At 39.6% G+C, this 25,956-nt stretch overlaps 2 protein-coding genes across 5 annotated transcripts in view; one reads left to right on the plus strand and one right to left on the minus strand.

Annotated features, from left to right (window-relative positions):
- The first annotated feature begins 1,634 nt into the window (after positions 1–1,634).
- Positions 1,635–25,873, plus strand: LOC135101254 (sodium/nucleoside cotransporter 2-like). Of its 4 annotated transcripts, none has more exons than XM_064004942.1 (14): positions 1,635–1,708; positions 7,468–7,653; positions 12,529–12,627; positions 13,026–13,130; positions 13,908–13,988; positions 14,499–14,584; positions 16,114–16,267; positions 16,956–17,153; positions 17,647–17,808; positions 18,388–18,641; positions 20,066–20,240; positions 22,646–22,804; positions 25,001–25,181; positions 25,295–25,873. In XM_064004942.1, exons 2-14 carry the CDS (start codon positions 7,492–7,494, stop codon positions 25,387–25,389), a joined length of 1,911 nt encoding a protein of 636 aa, XP_063861012.1. In that variant the 5' UTR covers positions 1,635–1,708; positions 7,468–7,491; the 3' UTR covers positions 25,390–25,873. The 4 variants fall into 4 exon arrangements, with proteins under 4 accessions (XP_063861012.1, XP_063861015.1, XP_063861014.1 ...); XM_064004945.1 differs by having other exon boundaries at positions 7,468–7,650; XM_064004944.1 differs by lacking the exon at positions 1,635–1,708 and adding an exon at positions 2,371–2,459.
- The window catches only part of LOC135101253 (uncharacterized), a 10,524-nt gene continuing 10,404 nt past the window's right edge, over positions 25,837–25,956 (minus strand). Inside the window, exon 5 of the mRNA XM_064004941.1 lies at positions 25,837–25,956. This exon is cut by the window's right edge and continues 586 nt beyond it. The gene's annotated coding sequence lies outside the window, so the exon portion shown is untranslated.

Raw genomic sequence — 25,956 nt, forward strand, 5'->3', positions numbered from 1 at the left:
GACTTCTCCTCCGTATTCATTTAACCATTAAGATACCACAAGCATTAAACAGCAATGGTTTTGGTCAGCGTTTCCTTATCATAACAGAGCAATCAAATACACCATGCAAGAAAACATTAACAGTAAGAAACGACGGTAGGAGAGTGTGTCCAGGAGGGAATTTGTCGTGAGTGAAAATATATAGGAAAGGAAATGTCCACGAGGTCAATAATATGACCACCACCGTGCCGCCTACAGGGACGTCCTACTAACACACCCTTTGGCTTTGTCTCTGTCATCCTCACTGCTCTCGGGGAGCTCTCGATCCGTCCTCTACTTATAATCTGAACTGGAAACTTCACATCTCACATCTTCACATCTCTAGCTAAAACAGCTTCTATGAAGTTAGGTATTCTGAGATGTCTCCGCCTGTTTCTCTCACCCCCCACCAGCTGCTAACTCTATACAAGGACCTTATCCGTCCATGTATGGAGTATGCTTCACATGTCTGGGGGGATTCCACTCATACTGCTCTTTTAGACAGGGTGGAATCAAAAGCTTTTCGTCTCATCAACTCCTCTCCTCTAACTGACTGTCTTCAGCCTCTCTCTCACCGCCGCCATGTTGCATCTCTAGCTGTTTTCTACCGCTATTTTCATGCTAACTGCTCTTCTGATCTTGCTAACTGCATGTCTCCCCTCCTCCCGCGGCCTCGCTGCACAAGACTTTCTTCTTTCTCTCACCCCTATTCTGTCCACCTCTCTAACGCAAGAGTTAACCAGTATTCTCAACCATTCATCCCTTTCTCTGGTAAACTCTTGAACTCCCTGCCTGCTTCTGAATTTCCACTTCCTATGACTTGAATTCCTTCAAGAGGGAGGTTTCAAGACACTTATTCATCAATTTTTGACTACTGCTTTGACCCTTTTATGGGACTGGCATTTCAGTGCGTATTTTTTTTTGTTGAAATTTTGTTGCCCTTGGCCAGTGTCCTTCCTAAATAAAAAAAAGATAAATAAAATAAAATAAATAAAAGCCTCCTGGAACGCCTGTGTGGTGAGTACGAGTATGGGCGTGTTTTGTCCCAATACTTCACCAGGCGCCCGTCCTCCTTACTTGCTGTTAGTTTCTTCCATGGGCTTTCCCTCCACCTCACTCTTCTCTCTTCAGCTAACCCACGCGTGTGTTTGCTCTCGGTCACGTATCGTCGAGTGCGTCTGTCTGAGAGAGAGAGAGAGAGAGAGAACACACACACACACACACACATTCCCGTCACGGAGTCTGCACAACGATGGTGTTTTGTCTCCAAGCATCAATAGAATAAGAATAGATTAACAAGACACAGCCATGATGCGTTTAGAAGTGTAAGTGGCATGCTATCAAAGCTGCCCTTGAAACATGCTCATCAAGACTTCATGGGATGTAGAGAGGGAGAAAGAGGGAAAAGGTTGTGTATGTGTGTGTGTGTGTGTGTGTGTGTGTATGTGTGTGTATTGCACCATTCGTTATACACGATACACACGTTCTTCCCCATGTGTCTCGGTATCTGAAGAGGCAGAACATGGGTAAAATCTCTAATAACACTCAAGCTACCAGATAAAGACAATCTACGAAGGCCATCTCCGCCTCAGCTATAGCCCACTGTAGGGAGGGGCGTGTGGGGTGGACGGAGATAAGCGGGATGGGGGCAAGGTGTGTCAGAAGTAGTGAGCTACTGCAGAAGAAAGAGGTGAGGTGTCTTCTCTTCTTACTCCTTATTTTTCCTTCTCTTTCTCCTCCTCCTCCTCCTCCTCCCTCCTTCTCCCTTTTCCTTCTCTTTCACATCCTTCTCACTCGTATACGATCCCTTCACCACAGAAGAAAAATGGAATCGAGACACGGATATAATTTATCGACACTCTTTTAAAGAGAGTGGAGAATAAGGAAGACAAATTGAAATACGAGTGTGATTCGTCGGTTTACTAATATTCTTTTACGATAAAAAGAAAAGAAAATAGAAAAGTGTTGCTGGCTGGAACTGACGAACAATACTGTGTAATATGTCCTACTTATTCAGAAAATGCTCCTTCATCCATACAGAAAATATAGATTTATCGATTTATTAATTTTCAAGGAGGAGAATAAAGAAATATTTCAAGGAAAAGGTGTTGGCTCCAACACTGTTTGAAAAACTATACAATGTAATTTGTCCTTCGCCTCTAGGAAATACTGTGGACAGTTTCAAATAAACTAGAAGAAAATAAGAGCAAAAGATAAAACGGCAAACTTGCATTATCATCTTTATGCACCACTAGATACGATATAGAAAAAAAAAATTTCACAAAAGGCGATAGAAGAAAAAAAAAAAACGAAAACACTGATGAGATATACGATCGTGTGTGACAGTTGTGGCGGATCAGTTCGTCACGCATGACAGGCGAAGCGATGTGTCATGCAGTGCTGAGTGACATGCAGGACAGACACATCGATAGAGATTATTGGTACCTGTGACTCTATCTCTTCGAAACAGGAATCTCAGGAATATTTGTGTTTCTAGGCCGAAATGATCATCTCTGAGAGCTGAATTGCTCGGCGCTGCAATGAGTGACGAAAAAAACGTTAAGACTCTTATGTCCTTGCCATGGTGTTCGTTTACACTACTTTGCACGAGACAAAGAGTAGCACAATGGAAAGTTCCTCCTCATCTACCCATCCCTCCAACTGTAACTGGCCTGAAAAGAATCGATACTATATAGCACTGAAAACCAGATGGAATTTTCAAGGATGCCACAGAATAAATACATTTTACAAATACTTTGTTAAATGCGTCGTGGTTAATAATGTGATGTGTGCATAGTGAACGAGTAGGCAGAGGGTAGAAATAAGAGTTAATGCAGCAACCTTGAACGGCTCTCCATAGACGAGTAGCGGCAACAGTCAATCAGGCTGTAGCTCCGATCAATGTATCGTGTCAGTGTACTTTTCCTTCTGGGACGCCGTTCACTAGTTTTCACCTATGGCAGGGATTCGTGGTGCTTGAAGTGCTGATGGTGGTCACTGGACGGTGGTAAAGAGAGAGAGGTATCGAGACACCTCGGAGTAAAACGGTCATCTTTCTTGGTTCCGCTACCCTGTTCATTTTTTAGAGCGACATTGTGTGTGGAATCCTTTTTAACATCAGCTTCTCTTTCTTTCTTTTTTTTTTACTTGGTTCATATTCGTGACAAATAAAATAAAAAGACTGCTGATGTAGATTGCTGTTGTTTATATGGAATCCGCCATAAGAAATGAAGGAACCATATCGCCTAACACAGCCAGGACTCAGGCGCAGTGCGGGCCTAGGTCGGCTTTGTTGTAAAATGATTGCTTGCTTCCAACAGAAAACATTACTGGCCAGTTTATTGATCATCCTTCTTGGCTACTGGTAAACTGACGGCAATTGTCCTCATAACACACACACACACACACACACACACACACACACAATTGCCGTCAGTTTAGCAGTGTATATATATATATATATATATATATATATATATATATATATATATATATATATATATATATATATATATATATATATATATATATATATATATTGCCTGTCACATAACGCAGGGCCTCTCAAATATATCTTCCTTAATGATCTTCCGATATATATATATATATATATATATATTTTTTTTTTATTTTATTTTTGTGGGATTGGATCTGGTATTGTCGACTGCAAGAGAATGAAGACCCAGTAATAATAAAGAAAGGCAGGGAACTGGAAAGATAAAAAAGAATAGCTTGGGTTGGGAGCGGGGGACAGCACAGCATAGACGAGCAGCTGATGAAAATGAATAGGAAAAATTGGGAGGCTTCTGTCATGCAATAGAGACATAGAGCATGATGATGATGATGATGATGATGGAAGTGATGGTGGTGGTTATGGTGTTGGTGATGGCAATAGTTATTGCTGAGAATGAGCTATAAGGTAAATTATTTATCATTATATAATGAGTTTTGACGGAAACAAAGATGTATGCAGAGAGTTGTTCTTTTTCATTTTCTCGTTCATAACATACTGAAGAGAAATACCGAGTTTTAACAACACTATTCACGCCTCCACGCCTCTGCCCCACGCGAGGGGCGCCCACACACTCCGGATAACTATTCACCTCGGGTAAAGAATTTTTTCATGCCTAATAGTATCTTGAACTATGTTATTATGAAAACCGGTTATCTCAGTAGACCAATCAGTGTTATCACTCTGCCATGATATCTTAACATGTCGACATCACTTCTGTGAGATTAAGCATACTTCTATATGGCTTAGAATCGTTTTTACCCTTGACAGATGTTAGTAGTCCGAAAATATCGGGTCAGCAGATTTTTTTTTTTTTTTTTTGAAAGGAAAGTCAATAATTAGTGTAGAAATGAAGAACATTCTCTCTCTCTCTCTCTCTCTCTCTCTCTCTCTCTCTCTCTCTCTCTCTCTCTCTCTCTCTCTCTCTCTCTCTCTCTCTCTCTCTCTCTCTCTCTCTCATTCTTACTCCTATTCCGAAAATGACTTGCTTGATATATATATATATATATATATATATATATATATATATATATATATATATATATATATATATATATATATATATATATATATATATATATATATATATATATATATATATATATAAAACAAGCAAGTAATTTTCGGAATAGGAGTAGGAATGAATGACAAGAGGTGTGTGGCGAGGCCCTGGGAGTAGCGGTGGAGTACAGCGGTGAAGAATACAGCGGCCATTAAAACAACAATGAAAGATAAAAGAGTTTCATATTCCTTGTGTCTACTGCTCTTCATTGTTCATACTTCCTATGACAGCCTGCTTCAGAGAATATGGTATTAGGTCATTAAGTCTTCTTTTACTTTCATGAACAATAGTTTCATTAATAAAACAAATTTATTCTGTTTCATTTACAATATTTTTCTTCCCGTTTACGTTCAGAGAAGCAATGTCAGAACAGCAAAGTAATTTCAAAGAATAAGTTTGATCGGATATTCGAAGTATCAGGGCACCACATCCCATCACAGTGTGGGTGGTGTAGCCTGAGGGTGAGGCTGAGGGTATGGTCCCTCCCTGATGGCGACTCACAGGCTGGCGTATGAGTAATGATATCTATCTAGTTTAAGACTGTTTAAGTGTACAAAATCCGTGTAGTGTGAATGGTAAGAGATTATGTTTTTAGACGAGAAACTAATTGTTCTCTTGGGTCACTAGAGCGTTAAAGGAGAGATACTGCTGAGACAAACAGTCCCTGAATGCCCTATCACAAGTGTAGTGTGGGTGGCGCGCCCTGTGAATGAAAGGCTAGCATATTCCATTCAGTATCGGATATGGCCCTGAATAAACTGATCGTTTGAAGGAGAGAGAAATTTGCGAACATCATATAGGACGCCTGCCCTTAAGGATGCTAGTCAAAGAAGACTTGTGCTCTAAACTTTCAACCAAAAATTGTTAGTAAAGGGCACGAGAACGATCAGCAATGTGAGTGAAGGTCAGTAGAGTTGGTAGGGGGTTATCAACAAATTCATAATATTCATCTGCACCGTTTTTTTTTTTTTCGTTTTTTTTTTCGTTTTTTAAGGGGGCACTGTCCAAGGGCAACAGAATGTTAGAAGAAAGGGCCACTTAAGTCTCAGTCCCGAAAGCGAGGTAAAAAAAGAATCAACGGAAATTGGAAGATAAGTACCTTGAAATCTTCCTTTTGAAAGAGTTCAAGTCCACCTTGGCGATTAGATTAAAGATTGTGAATTAATTGTTGCCGGGAATCTTACCTCTTTTTTTAATGCTGATAATTTTGAAATCTTAATGGAGTGTCTGTGCGATATGTTCGTACCATGTGAATAAAAAACGTACATATGTTCTATAAAGGGCAGAATTTTGTTGAAGAACTTATTGGTCCATATAGAGTTGAATAAACTCCTTTTGTGCTCCTCCTTAAGAGCTCGTCCTTACTTTCGTCACTAAAGAGTTGAGTAAACTTCTTCACGGTGTTCATGAAACGCGAAGGAAAGTGGCCAGACGGAAGTGACACGCAGCTATACTCATGATCTAACTCCACCTCCTCCATTTATTTTAAACACATATTGCTGGAGATGTGTAGCAATCCAAGCAGCGTGTTTGCCTGCCTACAATGTGATCATTAGATTATTAATAATTCACTCATGCAGTCCCGGTTTCACATTTTTTTTTTTTTAATCCGCAAGAAAGTAAGTGTATATTTATAATATGGTTGCATTTTGTTTATCAGTTAGTGAGATCAAACATTCTATTTATTCATCTATTTATTCATTTAGTTATTCACTTATTTATTCACTTATCTATTTGTATTTTATCTATTTACATATGTATTTATCTATTTTGTTTGATTAATTTTCTGGTCAGTGTGGTGGTTCTGGTGTGTTTGGATGGTTTTATCTCATCTTAGGGTAGTTCTTCAATAAAAAAAAAAAAAAAAAAAAAACTGTGTTGTTGTGCAGTCTCCCGGCGACCCCTTGTACATTGAATTCCGACGATACTCTGAGATATTCATGATTCCCTACGTGTAATTATCAGCTGCAGGACAAATTTTGCTTTGTATTTCACACGGATGAAGTCACTGAGTCCTGCTGGCCCATATGATACATTGGTGTGATGATAAGAAAGGGTGTGCGCTCCTTTATTTATCTGGGTACTGTCTTACACAACGCCAGTAAAAGTATGAGATAAGATAAAACCATGGCACAGGAAAATCTTTATCTTCCCAGATATTAACTAGAAGGTATTGATCAAAGCTGCAGCCAAGACTCTGCTCGGAACTCCTAATATAGATTAATCCTTTTGCCAACCACTCGTACTCATGGAAAATTACAAGATCACACAGTCTGAAGATTATATTGCGGGATAGTTCATGCTTACACCAAATCATGACTTAGTTTTGCCATCAGTTAATGGAAAAGAGTAACAATATATGATATTTGAACGCTGAAAAGCGTAAATCACGTGACTCAGTGCCTACTGCCAAGCTTCTTATGATTCATAATTAACCTTGAGATCAATAACGGTGGAGGTAAGATCCCATGCCCCCTCTAGTGGCGGCGGAGCGTGTGATTGTGCCCGCCCCCGCTGCTGGAGTTTCGTATTCACAGTGAAGAGCGTTCCTCCTGTTGCCCACTGTACTTGTGTTTTTTAATAGATGTCTACGCAAAGATCAGTACATAAGAGAAGTATAGTATTAGCGCATCACACGTCCGTCATTGCTGTGAGGTACATTGCTTTCTTCTCTTGCACTTTTTAAACACAAAATTTGCGGCACTCTTTACTTTGCTAATCTGCGCATCGAAATTCAGGACAAGATTTTATTTCTTATAAAGAGAAAGATTTTGCAACATTTTATTTAATTATAAATGGCTGTTAATATACTCACAGCATCATGAAGTACTTAATACGATGACATTTTGCACCATAATCCTTATTTTCCTTTCAGCCATATGACCGATAGACTCTCAAGATGACTGACGTGGAAACAACAGATGGCAAGGTGAAGACAAACGTGGCCATGACGGTGATGAACGAGGTGGCGCCGCAGCAGCAGGGCCACGACAACCCCGCCTTCACCGACAGCCACAAGGCCAGACGGAAAAGCCCCACCATCACCTCCACCACACAGGTGGTGAGCAATTCTTCTCTTCCTCTTCTTTATTGCAACTTAACTTTGACCGTCATGATATGACTTGCTGGGTTATAATTTAATCTATATCACCTTTTATTGTCAAGTTATAATGGAATCAGTGAATCAGCCAGACTGTTCCCTTTCTTCAACTCCCTGAAATAAAACCATCTTTCATAAGAAGAACACAAGCTATTAAGGGAAGCTGCAAGAAGACGTCAGATCTACACGTGTCAGTCTTTGTATGAAGCATACCTAGTACCTATTTTCGCCTGTCATCCTCATTCATAAATTGTCTAATCTTCTTTCAAGCTCCCTAATGACTCAGCCCTAATACTTGATCATTCAGTCCATTCCATTCATCTGCTGCACTATTTAAGAACCAATTGCTTCCTATCCCTTTTCCAAATTTAACTTTATGAAGCTTGAACCTTTGACTACTTAACTTCCAAAGTGGAGCACATCTTGATTCTCTTTCCTTTCCCGGAGATCTCCATTATTGGAGACTTCAATGTTCACCACCAGCTTTGGCTTTCTTCTCCTTTCACTAACCATCCTGGCGAACAAGCCTTTAACTTTGCTATCCTCCACAGCCTAGAGCAATTGGTGCAACACCCTATTCGTATTCCTGACCGTCTTGGAGATACGACCAATATTCTTGACCTTTTCCTCACCTGCAGTCCTTCTGCTTATGCTGTTACCCTCTCTTCTCCGTTGGGCTCCTCCAATCACAACCTCGTATCTGTACCTTGTCCTACCGCTCTATCCCTCTTCAGGGTCCCCCAAAGCGGGGGTGCCTCTGACGTTTCGCTTCTATTAATTGAGAGGACTTGAGGAAGTATTATGCTGATTTTCCATGAAATTACTACTGCTTCCGTGTCACAGGCTCGACTCTGTGTGCTGAGTTCATAACAGAGGTGATAATGTTTGGCATGGAGGAGTACATTCCTCACTCTTTCTCTCGCCCTAAACCTTCCAAAACTTGATTTAACACAGCTTGTTCGCGTGCTATACATGAGAGAGAGATGGCCCACAAAGGGTACCTGAGCCTTCCATTACCTTAATCCTATGCACTTTATATTTCTGCCAGGAATCATGCCAAGTCTGTAAAAAAAAAAAAAAAAAAAAATAATTCATTAATAGAAACTATCAAAATCCTTCAAAATCTAACTCTTCTCGTTATTTTGGCACCTAGCCAAAAACATTTTCAATAACTTTGCTTCTTCATCTCTCCCTCCTTTATTTCAATCTGATGGCACTACTGCCATCTCATCTATTTCTAAAGCTGAGTTCTTTGCCCAGACCTTTGCTGAAAACTCCACCTTGGATGATTCTGGGCTTGTTCCTCCCTCTCCTCCACCCTACGGCTACTTCATGCTACTCATTAAGATTCTTCGCAGTGATGTTTTCCATGCCCTCGCTGGCCTTAGTCCTCGGAAGGCTTATGGACCTGATGGGGTCCCTCCTATTGTCCTCTGATACTGTGCCTCCGTGCTTGCACCTTGCATAGTCAAACTCTTTCAACTCTGTCTGTCAACATCTACCTTTCCTTCTTGATGGAAGTTTGCCTTCATTCAGCCTGTTTCTAAAAAGGGTGACCGTTCTAAACCCTCAGACTACCGTCCTATTGCTTTAATTTCCTGCCTACCTATCTAAAGTTTTTGAATCTATCCTCAACAGGAAAATTCTTAATCACTTTACAACCTTTTATCTGATCGCCAGTATGGATTTCGTCAAGGCAAACCCAGGGGACGCGCCCCCTGGGTTGGCACAGACACTCTCGGGAGGAGGGGAGGGAAGCGAGCATAGGACGGGAGGGGGAAAATCTATCTTTCTATCTATGGTGGGGAGGGGGAAGAGCATAGGACGGGAGTGGAAAAAATCACGGAAAATCTCGGACTCACTGACTATTAGTACAAAGGAGATGCATTTATCGATCTATCTATCTATCTATTCATCTTATTATATCTATCTATCTATCTATCTATCTATCTATCTATCTATCTATGGTGGCATAGTTGGGGAGGGGGATGGGTGGGTGGCGCAGGAAGGATGGGGGGTCCCCGCTGCATTGAAACAACTTTTTGGGGACGCCCAGCTTGCAAAAGTTTGAGAACCCCTGTCTGATCACTAATATGGGTTCCGTCGAGGCCGCTCTACTGGTGATCTGGCTTCCTTTATCAAGTTTTGCTCATCCTATTTTAGGGATTTTGGTGAAACTTTTGCTGTTGCCTTAGACATATTAAAACCTTTCGGTAGAGTTTGGTACAACCTGTCCTACAGCTTCTCTCCTTCTCTCTGTAACTTCATCTCAAGTTTCTTTTCTGACCGTTGTATTGCTGCTGTGGTAGACGGTCACGGTTCTCCTAAGTCTATTAATAGTAGTGTCCCTCAGAGTTCTGTCGTGTCACCTACTTTCCTCCTATTATTCATTAATGATCTTCTAAACCAGACTTCTTGTCCTATCCACTCCTACGCTGATGATACCACCCTGTACTTTTCCACGTCTTTTCGTAGACGTCCAACCCTTCAGGAAGTAAACAGCTCACGCAGGGAAGCCACAGAACCCCTGACTTCTGATCTCTCTAAAATTTCTGATTGGGGCAGAGCAAACTTTGTAATGTTCAATGCCTCAAAAACTCAGTTCCTCCATCTATCAACTCGACACAACCTTAGAGATAATTATTACCTCTTCTTAAATGACACTCAACTGTCCCCCTCTTCTACACTGAACGTCCTCGATATGTCCTTTACCTGTAATCTAAACTGGAAACTTCACATCTCATATCTTGCTAAGACAGCTTCTATAAAGTTAGGCGTTCTGAGTCGTCTCCGCCAGTTTTTCTCATCCCCAGCTGCTAACTCTGTACTGGAGCCTTGTCTGTCCATGTATGGAGTATGTTTCACATATGTGGGGGGATTGCACTCATACTGCTCCTCTAGACAGGGTGGAATCAATAGCTTTTCGTCTTATCAATTCCTCTCCACTAACTGACTGTCTTCAGCCTCTTTCTCATCGCCGCAATGTTTCATCTCTTGCTATCTTCTACCTTTATTTTCACGCTAACTGCTCTTCTGTTCTTGCTAACTATATGCCTCTCCTCCTTCAGTGGCCTCGCTGCACAAGACTTTCTTTTTTCTCTCATTCCTGTTCTGTCCATCTCTAATGCAAGAGGTAACCAGTATTCCCAAACATTCATCCCTTTCTCTAGATCCCTTTCTTTAGTAAACTCTGGAACTCCCTGCTTGCTTCTGTATTTCCTCCTTCCTATGACTTGAACCCAATCAAGTTTCAAGACACTTATTCTCCATTATTTGATTTTTTTTCTATTTGGAATTCTCTGGACCTAGCATTGTATGGGTCTTTTTTATACTTTTTTTTTTTGTTGCATAAAAAAATTATATATATATATATATATATATATATATATATATATATATATATATATATATATATATATATATATATATATATATATATATATATATATATATATATATATATATATATATATATATATATATATATATATGTGTGTGTGTGTGTGTGTGTGTGTGTGTGTGAATTTTGTTTGTCAAAATCAGATCCCTCTTAACCTACATCTTTCTAAGGAATGCAAATTTAAAACCTTTCTTCTCCTTTCGTAAGGACTACGTACTCTTCATCACCTGTAACATTCTAGTCATTCTTCTTTGCACTGATTCTACGTTACCAGAACTACACAGCATAATCTAGATGAGATTTCACCAGCGACTAATATAACTTTAACATTACTTCGGGATTTCTACTTTTAACACTCCTAAAGATGAATCCTAACACACTATTCACTTTATTTCTGGCCACTGTGCATTGTTCATTGTTTTCTCTGACGGAGATCAGAGCTAATCATAACTACCTAATCTTTTTCGATTTTGATCTTACTAAAGTCTCGTTCTTTATTGTGAACATATTGTGTGGGTTTCTTCTATCCACGCTTTACAATTGCTGATATTGAATTACATTTGCCAACTATCCGTCTATTCGTCCATCATATTATCTAAGTCTGTCTGCAAAGCAATGGCAACCGAATCCGACTTAATCTACCTATATTTGTGTTGTCCACAAATTTACTATCACTTCTAATCTCATTATCTAGATCATTAATATATACTAGAGATAATAATGATCCTAAAACTGAGCCCTGTGGCATTCCACTAATCACATGACCCCTCTAGGACTTATAACCATTAATTATATGTATAACTCTGTCACCTGTCGCATCACCATGACCCTATCCAGCCTAACACTTTTCCATCAATCCCATGTGCCCTAACCTTGTACAAGAGCCTCTGATCGGATGCCTTACTAAGTCCAGGGATATTATTTTGTAACTACTCCCATTACCTGGTGCCTCGTAGATTTTACCATGAAAACTCAACATGTTCGTGAGACATGACTTCCCCTTTGTGAAGCCATGCTTGTATAAACGATCCCTAAATGTTCCCCACAATTACCGACTCCATTATTTTATCTACAATAATTTGAAGTTAAGCTGAGTGGCTGGTAATTCGATACTAACGTTTTATATACCTTCTTTTAAAGAAGTATATAAAACGTTAACATTCGCTTGCCTCCACATTATTGGCACCTCTCCTGAAGCTGATGATTTTCTAAAAATATTAAACAATAGTTCATTAAAAAGCTCTTTGCATTCTTTTAGTACTCTAGTGTATATTTTGTTTCATCTTGGTGATTTAAACTTTTTACGGGCAATTTATCTCCTATTCTACTATTTCCTTAGTTGTCGTCATAAATAATAATACAATGCAAACTATGGCGAATCACCTTCAAATGATAGTACAGACACACGTAACTCATCTCCACTATGATATCTTCAGAATGAGGAAGGCGTCTCTAAGGATCACGACCCCGAGCCACAGGAGGAAGACCACAGCCTGTTAGCCTTCATCTTCAACCAGTCCTTCGTGAAAAGCAAGGTAGTGACAGCAGAGAGGCAGGCAGGGGGTACCAGGAGGAAATCCAATTAATAAGCGAATAAATTGCCGAAAGTGTAACATAATATTGATAATAATAGTAACGATGATGTCAATAACAGTAGTAGTAGTAGTAGTAGTAGTAGTAGTGGAAGTAGTAGTAGTAATGGTAATAATAATAGTAACTGTTGTTGTTGTTGCTGTTGTTGTTACTGTCTTTATATTCTCGCTCTTGTTATTGTTGGTGATGATACTATTATTATTATTATTATTATTATTATTATTATTATTATTATTATTATTATTATTATTATTATTATTATTATTATTTTAATTATTATTATTATTACTATAACTATGATTAAGTCTCGCCCTGTCCCCCTGCTTGTGTGAGGATACAGACAGCCGGACTCTCCAAGTGGCAGGGTTCCATCATCGCCTTCATCGTCACCGTCGCCTACGCCGCCTTCGTCATATGTGCCCTCCTCATCAGCAATATAGTCGAGGTATTTATAAACATCGCATACTTCTACCTTTTTTTTTTATTTTATCCTTCTCATGTTGCCATCAGTTACCCTATTCCAGCTGCATTCTCTTTCCTTAATGTCTTAATTCTAGATGTTTGTTCCTTCATAGTATGGATCTTGTCCCTATCTGTTTGCACAGTCTTCGTGCTGTAGTTTTCATTAAAGAAAATTACGTACTCCATTGAAACCTTATGATTTTTTATCCTATTTGAACTAAATTTGTTTACCTTACAGTAGTGTCTGAATCCCTTATCTTAACGGCATTCGTGTATTTTGATCCTGCTTGTTTGTAGATGATTTTTACTGTAGTTTTATTCATTATTTTATTTTTGAAATCTTATAAAATATTATCCTATCTCAACCACATTCTTTTGCCTAAGTGACTGAATACCATGTTCGTTGTAGCACGGGTTTCTCTTGGCGTGGACTTTTTTCCGCACATCAATAATTATTTTACTCAGCAAAAAATTGATGCTATAATAGTATTCCATGCAATGTTGTCTTGCTGTTTACATCTTTACCGTATCAGAGTATTTCATCTCCGCTTATTTGTATCATCGCTCTGTACTGCTCTTCAAGTCAACAAGTAGTAGACGTCATAACAGCGGCTTCACTCAGTGCTGTTTTGCTGTGTACATCTTCTCAGTATCGGTGTGCACATGTCTGTCTCCATTCATTTGTATCATCATTATGTAGTCAACAACTGGCTGACGTCCTAACGGTGGCTTCATTCAAGTGTTGTTTTCGTATTCGCAGGAGGCGAGTTTCTGGTGTGACGCGGAGGGCCTGCTGATTGTGATCACGGGCATCCTCTTCATCATGATGCTTTACTACCTGGTGAGGAAATCAGGTGCACCAATACTGCCACGCTTGCCTCTGAACTCGCCTTATGATCTGATGCTGCGATGCCTTGACTTCATCAATCGTTTTCTTTGACTGTATTTGGGAATTGGCTATCAAGTGAACCCTTTCCTTCTCAGTTACGGTCTATAGGGAATAATTATCACTTGAAGCTTCTGCATCTGTCCTGCAATTTTTAAGCTATGTGTTCTTTACTAATATTAGTTTACGAGTTTATGCTCTATAAGTATCTCATATAATCCAAACTCAAGCATAAGTAGATAGAATAACTTGTAAACTTGATAATGTTTTGATCAGTACTTGCAGACCATCAAGGCACTTTTTGAAGCAACGGGTTGTTTAGTAATGGGTTTACGAGTTTAGGCTCTATAAGTACCTCACATAACCCATACTCAAGCATAAGTGAATAGAATTACTTTTTATACTTCATCCTATTGACTCTTTACACTTTTTACACTGGGATCCTATTCATGCCTGTACTTGCAGATCATCAAGGCATTTTTCGGGAAGACACTCAACGAAAAGCTGGTCGTGCCGCTTAGTGCCTTGGGGGACAATCTCGTGCGAGTCAGGTAAGTCACTCAATGGAGAATGTTGTACCGTGTTCACCTCCATCAACCCTCGCACTGCTGTGGCTTCCCCTCACTTTTAATGAAATGGTTTGGTACAAGTTTAAAGTGTAATTCAGACGCTACCTTACCAAATTTTTTTGTCGGTTTACTGCGATGTGCAGCAATTCACAACAATAGAAACACTGTACAAGATCTGTTAAGTACCTATGAGAGAGGAAAATGTACTAAAAGTGATCGGGTAGCTAAATATTTAAGATTGCTTATAATCTTACTTTAGGTCAGTTACATCGCCGAAGATTACTTAAATGAAACAATAAATCCTGTACTAGTTAACAATTAAATGGTAAGTGGTAAACGATATACGCATATTAAGGAACCCATGAAAATTGAAAAAAAAAAACGCTCCTTAAATAGACAGACATAAATAAATAGATAGACAGACAGATATATGACAGATAGAAATATAAAAAGATAGATATATAGATACTCGTAAATATAGGGAGGTGTAGAGGCACATTACTGGCAACATTTTGAGCTTCTTTTTGATTACTTACGTTTGGGAGTCACAGGAATCCCATCTCCAGACCGTTAACACCAGAAAAAGTAAAAAGCATCAAAAAACTAAAAAGACCACATTTCTTGGAGAGAGGGAGAAAACGACAGAGCTCCCAGCCGTACGATGTGAACCACCCAGGTTCCGTTACGCCAACTCACGAACATACGTACTCGTACTATTTTATCGTGAGGGTTCCTATTGGCGGAAGAGAAAACAACACACAAACTATGCTTTGTCCTGGAGAGGTTAAACCTAAACAAAATAGAAAGCTAATAGGCCTACAACCCTTACCTAAACGGGAAAGGATAAAGAAGAGAAATTTTGTTACATTATTGAAACAATACCAAGTTTTCCAAGTGTCATTAGAGTGCCTACATTGATGGATAAACAGAGTCGACTATCTTTTTTCATTATTTGCCTTGAACACTAAAATTAAGTGTTCCCCTTTTATGTAGTCATTGAATTATATTGCATGCTTGATAATATTAGGGACTTGGATGAGTTATGGTCTATTGCTTCTAAAAGATGAATCTTAGTTTCCGAACATCCTTAACCTTACGTACGTTCCGAAACGCGGAACCAATATACCTGGCTGAGCGGTTAGGACATTAAGTATAACGACTCTTTGTATTGTACCATTAACAAAGAGCTGTATGTCGTAAGAAAATCATGTCAGTAGATATAGCCGGTCTATTTCCATCCTTTAAGGGCAGCTGCTTTTATGATTTACTATTGACAGCGAACTGAAAAGCATCTGAGTATCATGTCCGTAGGCGACTCCCTTCCCCCAGATGGTGTTGTCAGCGTGTGAATGGAACAGGGTCTGATATAGATCCACATTACAAACTTGTATGGTTGCTAAGGACGAAACGTACCCTGCACGAAAACACACACACACACACACACACACACACACACACACACACACAGGGAAGAAGATGGTGATACGTAGGTGACGCCAGCATTGCAACAGGTGGGTGCCGTGGGTCGCCTTCGTTGTGCTGGTGGCGGGCGCCCTTACCTTCATCGGGGTGGACGTGCAAGGTGAGATGATTCGCCTTCAGTCCCTATGCGGCGTGGTGTCCGTGCTGCTCCTTGGGTTCATCTTCTCCGCCGCCCCGCTCAAGGTGAGACAGCAGGGTGTGTGAACTAAGGTAGGACAACATCCGTTATTATCTGCTTTAGTCATAGAAGATCATATGAAAACAAGGTAGATAAGCAAAGGCAAACAGGATAACTTATTTTCTTCTCATTACGTTTTATCAAGTCATTAGTCTGGGACAAACTTACTGGAAAGCAACGTACATAGTAATCATAGTAGTTCATGCCAGTTGAATCTAAATGTTTCGTGACGAGGTCCAGGACAACTTTCCCTCACGTACTTAACTGAGATCTGTAAATCGCTAAATCGCTTGATCTACTGTACACGTGGTGCTCCGCTTTCACAGGTTCAAGCTTTAATGGAAATACAATTAATATTCTTAAATTATTATGATTTTAAGGAAATTTTCTAGTATTACCATTTTCATAAAGTAATCCAGTTCGATTTATATTCCTATAGTCATGATCCTCTCTCTCACCACGACTAAATTTCCAAGGCCACAGAGATGACGAACCGAGTTCTCAAGAGTGTTTCTCCTGTTAAAAATGTAAAAATCCTGTTAATCTGTTACTAGAACGTAAAAGCACCCTTAAAAACTCGAATCACTTCAACTAAAGCTTTTTAAAAGTAGTGGAGGTGCAGAGAGAAGTGTTTCAGAATATAGTCCCATGTCCTGCCTTACTGTGTCTAGTAAAGCTTCTCTCTGGCGGCAGGTGAGGTGGCGACACGTGGCCTGGGGAGTGTCGCTGCAATTCGTGCTGGGCCTTCTCATCCTGCGCTGGCCACTCGGCCGGGATGTGTTTGAGTGCATGTCAGACAAGGTCGCCACCTTTCTGAACTTCACCAGCGCGGGTTCCTCCTTCGTCTTCGGGGACTTGGCCACCGTCGATCCTCCTATATTTGCTTTCCAGGTGTGCTGTCTTCTATATTCACCTTCGTTTTATGCAATTAATTTTATAACTTTCGTTTTTACAAAGGGTGAGTTTTACAAATGATCAATTAATGTTTTCATGTACACAGGTTTGTTTTATAGAATTTATACTTTTTAGTGTTAATTTAGTTTAACTACACGCTTTTTTTTGTGTGTATGTGAATTCTGCATTAAAGCTGCTAATCATATTGCATAGGTAAGTATTTCTTTTGTTTTGAATTTAACAGTGCTTTTTTTTTTAATCAGATACGGTTTTGTGGTCAATAAATTAATCTGTTTATCCTCTTTCTTGACTAGAGAAAAAAAATGTTAGAGACGAAAGTTATAAGGCAGCGAAATGAATCAGTAATGCTAACATCTTACGCATCATTGTAGAGGACAGAGCCACATTCCCTTCCCTTTCGCTTCTTCCGGCATAAGCAGTGAGCCACTACAGTTAACTTCGGGGTAGTGACAGGCCTCCTCCTCGCCAGACGCTGCCGGTGATCTTGTTCTTCAGTTTCTGCATCCAAATCCTGTACTACTACGGCGTGATGCAGACGATAGTGATGAAGCTAGGCTGGTTCCTGCAGGTTACCATTGGCACCACCGCCTGTGAGAGTGTTAACGCAGCAGCCAACATCTTCCTGGGCATGGTACGTTCCTAGCTGTCCTGGACCTCTCTTAGTAGTTATCAAGTCCGTCCTGTTATGTTATATTATCAGGTGAAGAAAGGTACAGGTCCTGTTTATGTCTTCTGGAAATTCTGAAGGGTGAGTCATGGGGCAAGCACACACACACACACACACACACACACACACACACATACACACACACACACACACACACAGTAGCTTGTCTTATGCTACAGAAGTTCCTAGCACGTTACCAAAATTCTTTCTCAGCTGTACTTGTCACCGAATACTTGTTTAATAACTCTTTTACTACGATGTGCAACAATTCCCATAATAGAAACATTGTACAAGATCTGTTAAGTATCTATGAGAAAGGAAAATCAATTGGAAGAATTCATTTTTTTAGGGTGTAGCCGGCGTAAGGTGTAGAGATGATTTGCAGGACCAGAAGTGTCTGAGCGCCTTATGATTTAGGAAAGGTGTGACAGGTAGCAGTGGAAGGGTTAATCTCTTAAATGGTTAAAAAAATAAAAAACACTGATCGTAGTTACTTTTCCATGTCTTCTCTAACGGAATATCCTCCCGTTCCTCAACCTACAGACGGAGGCGCCGCTGCTCATCAAGCCTTTCATCCCTGACATGACCAAGTCTGAGCTGCACGCTGTCCTGACAGGAGGGTTCGCCACCATCGCCGGGTCCGTCCTCGCCGCCTACATCTCCTTCGGCGTGGATCCCGTTCACCTGATCTCCGCCTCTGTCATGAACGCCCCGGCAGCTCTGGCACTGTCCAAACTCTTCTATCCCGAGACTGAGAAGTCCAAGACCAGCGCCGGCAACATCAAGATAGAGGGAGGGTGAGGCGCTGATGGTTCCTGGCTGATGTTCATTAGCCTTGTAGAGTGGATGTGTCTGTCACCACTCTAGGATGATGTGCCTCTCTCCACCACTCTAGGATGTGCCTCTATCGATCTAGGATGTGCCTCTATCGCTCTTGGATGTGCCTCTATCGCTCTAGGATGTACCTCTATCACTCTAGGATGTGCCTCTGTCACTCTAGGATGTGTTTCTGTCACTCTAGGATGTGCCTCTGTTGTTTCCTGCTTGACTGACCACCGCTGATCATCCACTGTATCGAACATGTTTTACCTCTCCTCTTCTTTACTGTTCTGAGTTTAGATGATGATGCTTGCCACTGCTAGATCAGATGAGGGGCTTGGTGTTGGTAGCGGGGAGGACCGGTAGTGAGCTTGGTAGTTCTGGCAGCTTGGAGGTCGTGGGTATAAGTTGATATAGTTAGTGTGTGCGAGTAAAAGACGCATATGATGGGAGTTCTTCTTGATTTAATAATAGAAAGAGCGTACACACTTGATTCAAAGCGAGATTATGACGTGACGATTGATTGTTCTCTCTCTCTCTCTCTGAAGTGATATGAAATGATGACTGAGCAACGTCTCTCAAGACTGACTGTGACTGAACGAAACTGAGTAAGAGACCGAAACTGACTGCTCGTGACTGACTCTGAACGGAACTGACTGAGTACTGAACTGACTGAGTACTGAACTGAACTCTGAGCTCAACTGGACTCTCAGATGGGATTGAAAGCTCGTTACCATGTGGGCTGTGTTTATCAGAGCTAAGTGGATCACGTTTTGGTTTTTGGGGAGAAGAAATGACCAATGAGATGACATGAAATGAGGTGAAAGGACCAATGGAAGAGCTCGTTATTTTAGCCAATGACCAGGAAGGAAAAACTCAAAGCGAACACAGGTGTTTTCCCTAAGGACTGGAAGTGGGTGTGAAATTCTCTTGAGAGACAGAGAAGGAGAAAGGTTTAAGATAGAACAGACTGGCTGGCCATGGGCACACGTGGGATGAATATATGAACGCACGCATGTGGGATGGATATATGAAATTGTGAATATACATATATATATATATATATAATAATAATGATAATAATAATTGTTGAGACCGATACACTATCACTCTAGGATGTGTCTCTCACTCTAGGATGTACCTCTGTCACTCTAGGATGTGTTTCTCATCACCACTCTAGGATGTGCTTCTATCACTCTAGGATGTGCCTCTATCACTCTAAGATGTGCTTCTATCACTCTAAGATGTGCTTCTATCGCTCTAGGATGTACCTCTGTCACTCTAGGATGTGCCTCTATCACTCAAGGCTACGCTTCTGTCACTCTAGGATGTGCCCTTTATAATCACTAGTCAATGTTTCGGTTCTTTTCGCCTCATTAAGAGTTCCCTTGTTTGTGTGCAGGAAGGAAGCCAACATGCTACACGCCGCCACAGTGGGAGTCACCAACGCCATCCCGCTGGTGACCAACATCGCGGGCAACCTCGTGGCTTTCATGGCCTTCATCGAGTTGATTAACCACGTGTTTGACTGGAGTTGCACGATGGTTGGCTACGAGGAGGACACATGTTCTCTTGAGGTTAGTTTTAGAACATTCAAAAGTTTCTGTAATAATGCAATGACCCTGACATTCTCAGCCGAACCATTATTAATATTGTTGCTGACACTGGTGAGAAAAATAAAATTACCGTTGTGAAGTTATCAGTCTTAGAACACTCGCCCACTATGATCGTAAATGGTTCCTGTGGACCGGTCCCTTGTTACAGTGAGAGACTTACTACAGGTTTGGTTGGGCGGCCGCAATGCTCGGTGAGTGCGGGAGTACAGAGCACTGTGTTTGCTGGTCGGGTGTGGGTCAGTGCATTTGACGATGTGGACTAAACAAGGCAGCAGATGTTACACTGTCTAGTTTATAAATCTACCGCCAAAGGGCAATGCCTTCGTCAGACTAATTTTAAAGTTTGCCGCAGAGGGCGGTGTTACACTACATACCTTATTAATATGACGCCAGTTTGCAATTTTCCTTGTAGAATGCGGTGTTGTGCATTCTGAATTCTAATAGCCCTCTGTCATAATGTCGTGACCGAGACATTGCATGGATTTGGTATTTAAAGGCTACCGGAAACTCACAAACATCTTCAAATTTTGATTAATTACTACTATTTATTTACATTTTTTACAAGACAAAATTCCTCACCCGCATTCATCTTCAGTCCGTTCAAGGCGTCACTTTCTACCTCTTCAACACATTCAGTATTTAACGCAATCATCGTGCAAGAACAAGAACACAGACAACAACACATTCATAAACACAGCTAATATTCAATCTGTGCAACTAATGTTCAGTTACAAAAGCACACATGATATCAGCATCACAACAATTACCATAAAATATTCTATAATTAAGTAAATCTTCGTACACCATGCAAACTAATTATACCAAACATACAACAACATATAAATATCCTACTCCTCCTTTTAAAAGATAGTTGGTTTCTAGACTGCATTACTCTCTCAAGTTCCACATTAAGTTATTCCGTCCATCTCGACCCCTCTCCGACCAGGCCCTCTGGAACCTCTGTCTGTGTCTGCTACTGAATTACTCCACTGTTGCACGCTGTAATATACCTAACGACTCTACAAAATGACCCGCCCCTTAGGAGTGATAATACATACACCTCTGACCAATGAAACACTACTTTTGACCTTTTGACCAGAAAATACACTTGACCAATCACAGACTACCTTTGGCCAATCAGAAAATAAGACAAGGTTTAAGGCGGAGTGCATGTAGGCGTTGATATGATTCCACAGGTTGACCTATTTTTCCTGGTCATTTATTTTCTCTCTTCTGTTCGTGCTCCGCCTTCCCTCTCGTTCCGCCTTCTTGATACAGTACCCATGTTAATCCTCATTTTCCTGTAGTAATGACCCGCTTCATGTTTGTTGTTTTGCCTACAGTATCTTGTGTTATTCCCTCTATCTTCTTCTTCTTCTTCTTCTTCTTCTTCTTCTTCTTGTTCTGGCCTCTTGTTTGTGCTCTTCAGTGCCCTTGTCCTGGAAATCTGGTGTGAAGATGTGAATTATCTTTCTGGAGGGGGCCGGCTTGTTATTCTCTGCTTCATTTTTCTCTCTTCTTTTTTTTTCTTTCTTCTTTTCTTCTTTCTTTTCTTCTTTTTCCTTTATTTCTTATGACTGTATTTCTTGTTTCTTCATTTCTTGTTTCTTCATTTCTCACTTCTAAAATACTGCTGCATGTAGGGTTACAACAATGATGTTAATGGTGGAAACACCTCTCAGACATTTAATTATCCAACCATGAGTTCCTGTCAGTGTATACCGAACAAACAAAATAATTTCCACATCATATGAAGTTCTCACGTCATGACAGCCTGAGTGGTGTGCAGGTAAAAACGAGGGTTCGGCCAACTGAGTTTCTGTGTGTCAGGGAGAGGTCACTGCGTGACTGACTTACACTAGAATAAGCCAGTATTATAACTAAAAAAATAAACACGGAATGACTGTCCAATCTACTAAAAGTTTATAGTGCAAATGAAACATGGACAGACTTTGTATGTGCATGCTGGATGTGGACTTAGCGTCGTAACTTTTAATAGGGCGCCAGGCAGATGCGGGCATGCATAGTACAGGGGAGTGCAGGAGTAAACTCTTGCACTCAGTGTGACTCACCTCTGAAATCTGGAAGCGAGTGTCCTCCTCCCACCTTCTTTACGACTCGTGAAGTTTGCTCATTTCACATCTGGTCAGTTGACTGACAGACTGTTTTGAGGTGAGTGGACACTCTGAAGTAAGCTCGTAGTGGAGGACGCAGTGGACGGTAATGCTGTGACGCGTTGGGGCAAGTGATGATATGCAAGTCAGCAAGTCATTACTAAAACAAAACACATTCATCACCCAAGAAACCTTTTTCGCACGAACCTCAGGTGAAGAGTCTGTAAATTTATCAATGATTTGCCTTGACAGAGTCTGTTTGGCGTAATTTTCATGCCGTTGGCGTGGGTGATGGGGGTGGAGTGGGACAAGTGTGACGAGGTGGGGGAGCTGGTGGGCCTCAAGATCACCGTCAACGAGTTCGTGGCGTACTCAAAGCTGGCTGACATGAGGGACGCCGGGATGCTCTCCGTGAGTGCCTTTACAATACACATTTATTTGATATATTATCTAATTGTCTGATATCTTATTGTGTATTTCATATAGTACTACATGAAACAGTCTCAGTACAAGAATAACTTTGTTGGTGTGTGTGTGTGTGTGTATGTGTATGTGTGTGTGTGTGTGTGTGTGTGTGTGTGTGTGTGTGTGTATGTGTGTGTGTGTGTGTGTGTGTGTGTGTGTGTGTGTGTGTGTGTGTGTGTGTGTTTAATAACACTAGTCATAATAATAATAATAATAATAATATTATTATTATTTTTTATTATTATTATTATTATTATTATTATTATTATTATTATTATTATTATTATTATTATTATTATTATTATTATTATTATTATTATTATTATTATTATTATTATTATCATTATCATTATTATTATCATTATTATTATCATTATTATTATTATCGTTATTATTATTATTATTATTATTATTATTATTATTATTATTATTATTATTATTATTATTATTATTATTATTATTATTATCATATTATGTAATATTGTTGTTGTTGTTGTTGCTGTTGTTGTTATTATTATTATTATTATTATTATTACTATTATTATATAATATTATTATTGTTGCCGTTGTTGTTGTTGTTTTTGTTGTTGTCGTTGTTATTATTATTATCATTATTATTATTATTATTATTATTATTATTATTATTATTATTATTATTATTATTATTATTATTATTATCATTAATAATAATATTATTATTATTATTATTATCATCATTATTATTATTATTATTATTACTACTATTATTATTATTATTATTATTATCATTATTATTATTATTATTGTTGTTATTATTGTTATTATTATTATTATTATTATTATTATTATTATTATTATTATTATCATTATCATCATCATCATCATCATCATCATCATCCATTTCTGGTTTATTACAAATTTACCAGCCAAAAGCTGAAAATATACAATATTTCGTACAAATACTATAAATACTGTAGGTATGGATAGCTACCGTAGTTACAAGTTACACGTTACTGGTAACTAAATGTATAAAAAGGGAGAACTTAAAAACAAGTGATTTAAAAGTTATTCCATCATGAATAGGAAATAGTTAAAGGAAACATCAAACATAACTAAAATAAGATTGAAATAGTTGAAATTAAAAGTCACACAACTGATAATTGATAATATATAAAAAATTTACAAGTTAGATTTAGAATAAATGGAATCTAGATAAAAAAATAAATAAATAGATAAATAAATGAATGAACATATACCGTTTATCTGTTGTCCGTTTATTTTCATACAAAAACAGAAGTACTTACATGACATAATTAAGACAAGCTGTTAATAACCAAGGTGGGCGTTACCGCGATAAATATCGATGCCGGAATATCGGTTATCCAATAATCATTTTTCCTGCATTATTTGATTCATCGGTATCATCGATACTTTTGGTTCCAAACTAGCGATAATCGATTATTTTAGTTTTTGGGACCTGAGCATGTTGGAATTTTAAACTTTCAAAATCAAATGTAGTTATTTTACTTATAACAGTGTTTTTCATTAGTAAAGAGACAGGACTGAATTTGAAGTTTTTTTCCCAAGATTTTTCTAAGTTTTTTAAGATAAAGATAACAAAAATTTGGATTTATCGATTTTTTTTATTTAAAATATCAATATCGTAATCGCTAGTATTGGAATTTTGGATTTATCGATTTACAGGTTATCGGTTATTGGGCGATAAATTTATCGTTCGTTATCTAGTATCAGTTATCGCCGATAAGGTTATCGTTATCGATTTCTCGGTTATCGTGTTTTTTATTTATTTATTTATTTTTTTATTACCGCGCCTAGCTATGTTAATATCTGGATTACACGTTGTTGATTCTAACTAAACTGGATTTGCTATTGCTCTTGCACCGGATGGTTCCGGCTTGAATCGGAGCAAGCTTGTTCTGTCTCAGCGGCGCGTAGCGGCTGAGTGTTGGGGGAAGGGGGACAGGAAGTGACTATGACGATTGTTGTTGACCAACTTCTTGTTTGTTGTGGCTGTGTGTGTGTGTGTGTGTGTGTGTGTGTGTGTGTGTGTGTGTCAAAAGTAACTTGACTCGAAATAACGTTCGAGTTCATTTTCATGTACAAAATGCTTTCTTACTCTGAGCAAAATTTTATTGTTCTTAGAAACGCGCAGAGATCATCGCGACATACGCCTTGTGCGGCTTCAGTAATATCAGTTCCATTGGTATCAACCTGGGAGGCTTCGGGGCCATGGCACCCTCGAGGCGCGGCGACCTGGCCAAGGTGGTGGTGCGGGCCATGATCACCGGCAGCTGTGCCTGCTTCCTCACTGCAAGCATTGCCGGTAAGATTATCGATAAGATCCCTGAGTGGAGTCTTGAAACAACCTTGTGAATAAGTCATTACATGATAGCGTATGTATGATTAGAAAGTTCCGATATCTGTCGCCTGGTGCAGGCACGCTGCTGTCCGTGGAGGAGGACACCGAGCCTGCCTTTTACCACCGACACCTGGACTCCCTCGCCATGCTGCGGGGGGCGGTGGGGCACTAGTCTACCACGCCCTGTCACTGCTACTGACTGACTGTACCTAAATTAATATATTTATACTCTTTGCTGTACAGGTTATACTGTTCGTAAGTTAGATATTTCCCATAATTCTTGGTGTAGTAATATGGATTACAAGTGTATGTTGAGGGCGAGCAAGTAGCATGATTCAGTCCGCCAACAAACTGAATGAATAGACAGGTGCAAGCTGAGGGTCGGGAGAGAGAGAGAGAGAGAGAGAGAGAGAGAGAGAGAGAGAGAGAGAGAGAGAGAGAGAGAGAGAGAGAGAGCACTCCAACCCAGAGTGGAACTCAAAGCCGTTCATTGATTTGCTGATGGACGCCAGCGTGAAGAAATGCTGCAAACGGCGCAGGTATTACCCCACGCCTCTCACGATAGCTGTTACAGGTGGCATAAGCTGGAAGCAATGGTTCGCTAACATATACTCAAGTGACACATGTATGATTTTTTAATAAAAAACCTTAAATCTTAGTTCACAGTAATTTCTCTACACAGTTGAATACACAGCCTTTCATAAATAGTATACATAAATCTCTCTGGACGATTAACAAA

This window comes from Scylla paramamosain, chromosome 6, assembly GCF_035594125.1.
Source record: "Scylla paramamosain isolate STU-SP2022 chromosome 6, ASM3559412v1, whole genome shotgun sequence".
Taxonomy (NCBI): domain Eukaryota; kingdom Metazoa; phylum Arthropoda; class Malacostraca; order Decapoda; family Portunidae; genus Scylla; species Scylla paramamosain.

What these genes read in the sequence shown, in the direction of transcription:
- LOC135101254 (XM_064004942.1), top strand. Translation starts at nt 7,492, where the DNA reads ATGACTGACGTGGAAACAACAGATGGCAAGGTGAAGACAAACGTGGCC. An exon ending in GACAATCTCGTGCGAGTCAG is followed by an intron (nt 14,585 to 16,113) that starts GTAAGTCACTCA and finishes GCATTGCAACAG; the next exon opens with GTGGGTGCCGTGGGTCGCCT. An exon ending in AGGACACATGTTCTCTTGAG is followed by an intron (nt 20,241 to 22,645) that starts GTTAGTTTTAGA and finishes TTGCCTTGACAG; the next exon opens with AGTCTGTTTGGCGTAATTTT.